This window comes from Ananas comosus, unplaced genomic scaffold (genome assembly GCF_001540865.1).
Source record: "Ananas comosus cultivar F153 unplaced genomic scaffold, ASM154086v1, whole genome shotgun sequence".
Lineage (NCBI taxonomy): Eukaryota > Viridiplantae > Streptophyta > Magnoliopsida > Poales > Bromeliaceae > Ananas > Ananas comosus.
Genome location: NW_017890527.1, coordinates 35672 through 37569, shown reverse-complemented (window position 1 = coordinate 37569; position 1898 = coordinate 35672). Strand labels below are relative to the sequence as shown.

The 1898-nt window shown below is 51.4% G+C and overlaps 1 protein-coding gene across 1 annotated transcript; it reads left to right on the top strand.

Moving 5' to 3' along the window:
* The first annotated feature begins 260 nt into the window (after nucleotides 1-260).
* LOC109703799 (GDSL esterase/lipase At5g45910-like) lies at nucleotides 261-1852 on the top strand. Its single transcript, XM_020224516.1, has 4 exons — nucleotides 261-737; nucleotides 868-1083; nucleotides 1225-1373; nucleotides 1466-1852. The coding sequence occupies exons 1-4, from the start codon at nucleotides 488-490 to the stop codon at nucleotides 1835-1837; spliced, it is 987 nt and encodes a 328-aa protein (XP_020080105.1). The 5' UTR covers nucleotides 261-487; the 3' UTR covers nucleotides 1838-1852.
* Nucleotides 1853-1898: the final 46 nt, after the last annotated feature.

Below are 1898 nucleotides of genomic sequence, written 5' to 3'. Positions count from 1 at the left end.
ACGGCACACCCGGTGCAGGAAAGAATTTCAGTTCTCTTCCACGACCTTTCCAAGTACCCAACGAGGCGAACCTTCCGGGTAACGGTGACATACCACGTCTGGGAAACCGACAAGTGGGCCCCCAGTCTCGTCACAGAGTTTTTAAAAAAAATGAAAAAAAAAGAAATAAAAAGCCGCGTTACACCGAACAACCAGTGGTGTACAGGACTAGGGCGGCGGAGACGCACACAAAAAATAAAATAAAAGAGAAGAAAAGAAAAGAAAGGAAGGGAAAGGAAAGGAAAGGAAGGAAAGCCACGGTACTGCTGATAATCTAAGCTCTGAAAAAGGGAGAGGGAGAAGGGAGAAGGGAGAAGGGAGACGGAGAAGGTAAATTATCCGACCACACCACACCACACCACACCACACCACATCTCCTTTTTCCCTTCCCCTTTCCTGCTCCTCCTCCTCCTCTTGCTCCCGACCACCACCACCACCACCGCTCACCATGAACCTCTCCATCTCCTTCCTCCTCCTCCTTCTCGTGCTCCATAATGGCTTCTTCTGGGCATCCGCGTCCTCTTCCCAAGGCTACTCGGCGATCTTCAACTTCGGCGACTCCCTGGCGGACGCCGGCAACCTCTGCGCGGACGGCATCCCGCCTTTCCTCGCCACCGCCCGCCTTCCCTACGGCATGACCTTCTTCGGCTTCCCCACCGGCCGCTGCTCCGACGGCCGCCTCCTCGTCGACTTCCTCGGTATCCCCACCCCACGCCCCTCCCCCTTCCCCCTTCAAGAATCCGCAAATGATATAATTATAATTAATAATCTATACTATATATATATATATATATCATCTGTATCTAAATCTATGTGCCGCACATGCAGCCCAGGAGTTCGGGCTGCCGCTGCCGCCGCCGTCGAAGGCGCACAACGCGTCGTTCGTCCGCGGCGCCAACTTCGCCATCACCGGCGCCACCGCCCTCAACACCAGCTTCTTCGAGGCCCGCGGCCTCGGCAAGACCGTCTGGAACTCCGGATCGCTCCACACGCAGATCCAGTGGTTCCAGGACATCAAGCCCTCCCTCTGCGCCTCCCCGGAAGGTGAAGCTTCATCCCCAATCTCTTCTTTCACCTTCCGAATGCTTCTCTCTCTACTTTCTGCACATAATATGTAGTCGCAGAACTTAGCTTAGCTTCTTCTTCTTCTTCTTCTTCTTTTGTTGATTCACTACTGGATTGTAGATTGTAAGATTTTCCTCAGTAAATCCCTCTTCGTCGTCGGAGAGTTTGGGGGAAACGACTACAACGCCCCTCTCTTCGCCGGGAAGGACGTAAAGGAGGCGCACACGATCATCCCCCACGTCATCGAATCCATTTCGACCGGGATTGAGGTAGCACTTTGCTCAATCGATTGTTGATCCGTGGACCCACTTGTTTGTGCGATGGTTGATCACCTGTTTGCCCCTTGTTTGGATGTATGTAGAAATTGATCGCGGAGGGCGCGGTGGATCTGGTCGTTCCTGGGGTTCTGCCCATGGGCTGTTTCCCTGTCTACCTGACGATTACCAAGAACCCTAAAGGCGGTTATGGATCGCGCAGCGGGTGCATTAGGAAGTTCAATACGCTGTCGTGGATTCACAACGCGATGCTCCGGCGGGCCGTCGAGAAGCTCAGGATCAAGTACCCTGCGGTGAAGATCGTCTATGCCGATTACTATGCTCCGGTCATTCAATTCGTGCTCCACCCTGAAAAGTTTGGTGAGTCTTTCTTTCTTTCTCTGCGCACGCCCAATCATCACTCCGTATCAATGATTCGTCATGAAAATCTAGATTCTGGTCCTTTTCGTTTTTTATAGTTGATTGCATTGTGATGTTGATATATATATATATATATATATATATATATATATATATATA